Source organism: Sphaeroforma arctica (assembly GCF_001186125.1).
Source record: "Sphaeroforma arctica JP610 unplaced genomic scaffold supercont1.342, whole genome shotgun sequence".
In the NCBI taxonomy this organism is placed as follows: Eukaryota; class Ichthyosporea; order Ichthyophonida; genus Sphaeroforma; species Sphaeroforma arctica.
This window is the reverse complement of record NW_014040216.1, coordinates 82,414-85,645: the sequence shown is the minus strand read 5'-3', so window position 1 is coordinate 85,645 and position 3,232 is coordinate 82,414. Positions and strand designations below refer to the sequence as shown.

Here is a 3,232-nt window from a genome sequence, read left to right as displayed (position 1 = left end):
TATATATGTTTGGACTTGAATGGCGGCCGGAAGAGGAGGATGAACGAACTGATCGATGACTGGAGTCACTTTTTGAATGCTTAGCGTAATGCTTAGCGTATACAAAACTTCGAAACAACTGCATTTAAATTTATGTAAAAGAGCCGTCGACGTCTTCAAATTTTGTTCTTGGTCTGCTATACGCTTAAGTTGTTCTCGCACCTGAATGTTTCGCTGAGGGGTTGCCCGCTGATTACGATGTGTGCTTGTGGAGCTTGCCATCTGTGACTCCTCCGTATGATCAATATTACAGGAAGTTATATCTTTAGGAGCTATAGCAGTGTTACTGACTAGAATTTGATTAGCCAGTCTACGAGCACTCGCATTGAGGAAGGTGGTCTGCTTTTGTGGCGCTACATTGATCTAGGAGCTACACATCATGCCAAGTACACGGGCATATGTACGGCTAAGTATATAGAAATATTTGCGAATAGTAAGGTGTTGTAAATAATCACCACCTGCATTTTCAATTACATGTGAAGTGTGCAATCAGAAATAAAAAACATGTATAGTTGCCGATCGTTACTAAGAGTGTTCGGATATTCAACTACTGCATCGCAAATGTATCTGAGTATTCCGAATCATATAGCTTGTTCGTTAGTTTATTCGTTTAAACTAACTCTTCAACACTGGTGCCATTGTTTCATCCATCTGGTTTGCATTTAATTGCACAATTTATGTTGCAAGCACCTATCAACCATCAATATGCTATCTCTTTTCAGCTGAAGCGGCCAAGAAGAATGAGGACGGAACACAGAAGACTCTTAAGGGAAAATTTAAAGCCAAAATAGCCCCAGGGGAGAACACAGCTGCGGAGGCTGAGCTGGAGCGACAAATAACAAAAGAAGATTTTGTGAAGGTATTGCGTGATATTTTTGTATGTATAGCCTAGAACTTCTATCATAGTCAGTATCAGTGAAAGTAAACGAGGATAGTAATTGGGAAGAATTGCTAAGCACGACACACAAACCGCCCGTTTGTATATGATGATTTGCAGTGACGTAAGAAGTATGACAAGCTCGCAGTGTATATACCTTTTAGAGCTATGTAAGTATATGGAATCCTTTTAGAGCTATGAAGGTAGATGGAATCCTTTAAGTGCTATGTAGGTAGATGGAATCCTTTTAGAGCTATGTAGGTAGATTGAATCTCTGGTTCGTCTTCGTTTCTATATACGAAGCATAGTAAGGGCGGGGCAGTCACAAGGCGCTGGCCACAAACTATGTAGTCTTTCCATACGAGCCCACTCGTGTAGAATATTTGAAGAGGTATAACATATGCTTTTCACATAAATTTCATCTTCAAACTAATACTAAAATATTTGTGTGCACATAAGAGAAAGAATATTTTTTGACTGTAGATATTTAATTATATGGAATGAATGCTGGTTTTGATTATTATTTAATATTGCAAAAGTATCTTCTAAATGAATGAAATTATTCTTTGTTGGCTATTTTAGCGTATGTCCCGACATCTATCTATACGTGCCTTATCTATTGACCCTCTAGTAATGTACCAATTTTTTTAACCTCCTTATTCGCAGATGGAAGTACTTGGACAGTTCAATCTGGGATTCATAATTGCCCGGCTGCGCAACGACCTATTCATCATCGATCAGCATGCGACTGATGAGATTTATAACTTCGAAACACTACAAACTACAACTAAATTACAATCGCAGCCAATGGTGGTCCCCAAGTTACTCGAACTGACAGCTCCCCAGGTATGCATTGAAGCTCGATTTTTGTACGCACGCCAAAAGGTAAGAAGCATCCTAACTCAACGCAACGTGTTCAGAGTTAATCGGTGGATAATCATATTGCGAGCGGTAATGCCTCTGTTTTTGCCTTCCTACTATATATATGATTGAAGTTGAATATACGCGGCTTCTTAGATGTATTAACTACAAGATCGTGTAGCTGTATGTATATCCTTTTGTAGCACCATCCATATAGTGAATCAACAGGGAAGTTGAACCCTTGCACAAGTGGTTTCTCACACGTATCAGTGTATCCGATCATAGGCACATTGGTGGACGTTTGCACCCCTAGTACATTCTCCTAAAAACCAAATTTAACCGCAAGCATAAACACAACTGGTGATTTAGCCGCTAAAAGTGTTACCAAGCCGACTTGGTTTGCTAATGTTCATCCACACGAACGTTTCAGACACTTATTAACTATGCGACTATACTGCCTACATGGGCCTTTTTTCATAGGAATCGATCCTCCTCGATGAGCTGCCAATATTCGAGAAGAATGGATTTCGATTTACTGTGGACCAAAGGTGTGTTGTGTAGGGTGTATCTGCAATCTCCATTATAACCATTGCCAAGAACAGAACAGTTCGAATTTGTATATTATGGACTATTGATATATTTTACTCTTGTCTCTGACTCTTCGAAGATTAATATCAGTGTATACATAATATATTTGACTACTTCATTTGCAAAAAAATGATGGATTGTACTTTTTTTCCTGACCTCTGACACTCTTTTGTCACCATAGCGAGGGTGCAATGATAGGTCGTCGCGTCCGCCTCAGCGCTGTACCGAATTCTAAGAACACTGTGTTTGGTGTATCAGACGTCGAAGAAATGATTCATACACTCAGCGACACGCCAGGAGTGCTTTGTAGGCCCACAAAAGTGCGCAAGATGTTTGCTATGCGTGCGTGCAGGAAAAGTATCATGATCGGGACGGCTTTGAAAAAGCGGAAGATGAAGGAGATGCTCGTGCACATGGGCGAGATCAATTTGCCGTGGAATTGTCCGCACGGACGGCCAACTATGCGGCACCTGCACACACTGACCGAGGACTCGTGAGGATAGTACAGTACAATATTCGAGTAAAAATACGTAAGTTTCCATGTAGAGTTCTATCTGCGTTTTGTATTTACTCGGCGATTGGGCACAATTCACGTATGAGATATTAATTTTAAGTTGTGTTTGATAGGTGTATGAATCATTCGGGTCTCATCAAGCAGATGAACGGGTGACACAGATTCACTGTCACCTTGGTGTTTACAACAGTCGCGACCTTGGCGATAGGCATTGGAATATTGGTGCGAGCATGCGGATACACTACAGTTCTATTTTCGTGGAAGCGTATGAGGGCAGAGATATACTGTCAGAATCATACGTTGAATTTATATGCATACGTTCGTTGTATATATTAAACTATTAGACTAATATT

The 3,232-nt window shown here is 40.3% G+C and overlaps 1 protein-coding gene across 1 annotated transcript; it reads left to right on the top strand.

Annotated features, from left to right (window-relative positions):
• Positions 1–670: 670 nt before the first annotated feature.
• On the top strand, positions 671–2,936 carry SARC_05411 (hypothetical protein; the record flags this gene model as incomplete). Its single annotated transcript, XM_014300746.1, has 4 exons — positions 671–898; positions 1,583–1,762; positions 2,258–2,325; positions 2,547–2,936. Coding segments are annotated over 4 exons (792 nt in total), but the record flags the coding sequence as incomplete, so codon positions are not given.
• Between the last annotated feature and the right edge of the window lie 296 nt (positions 2,937–3,232).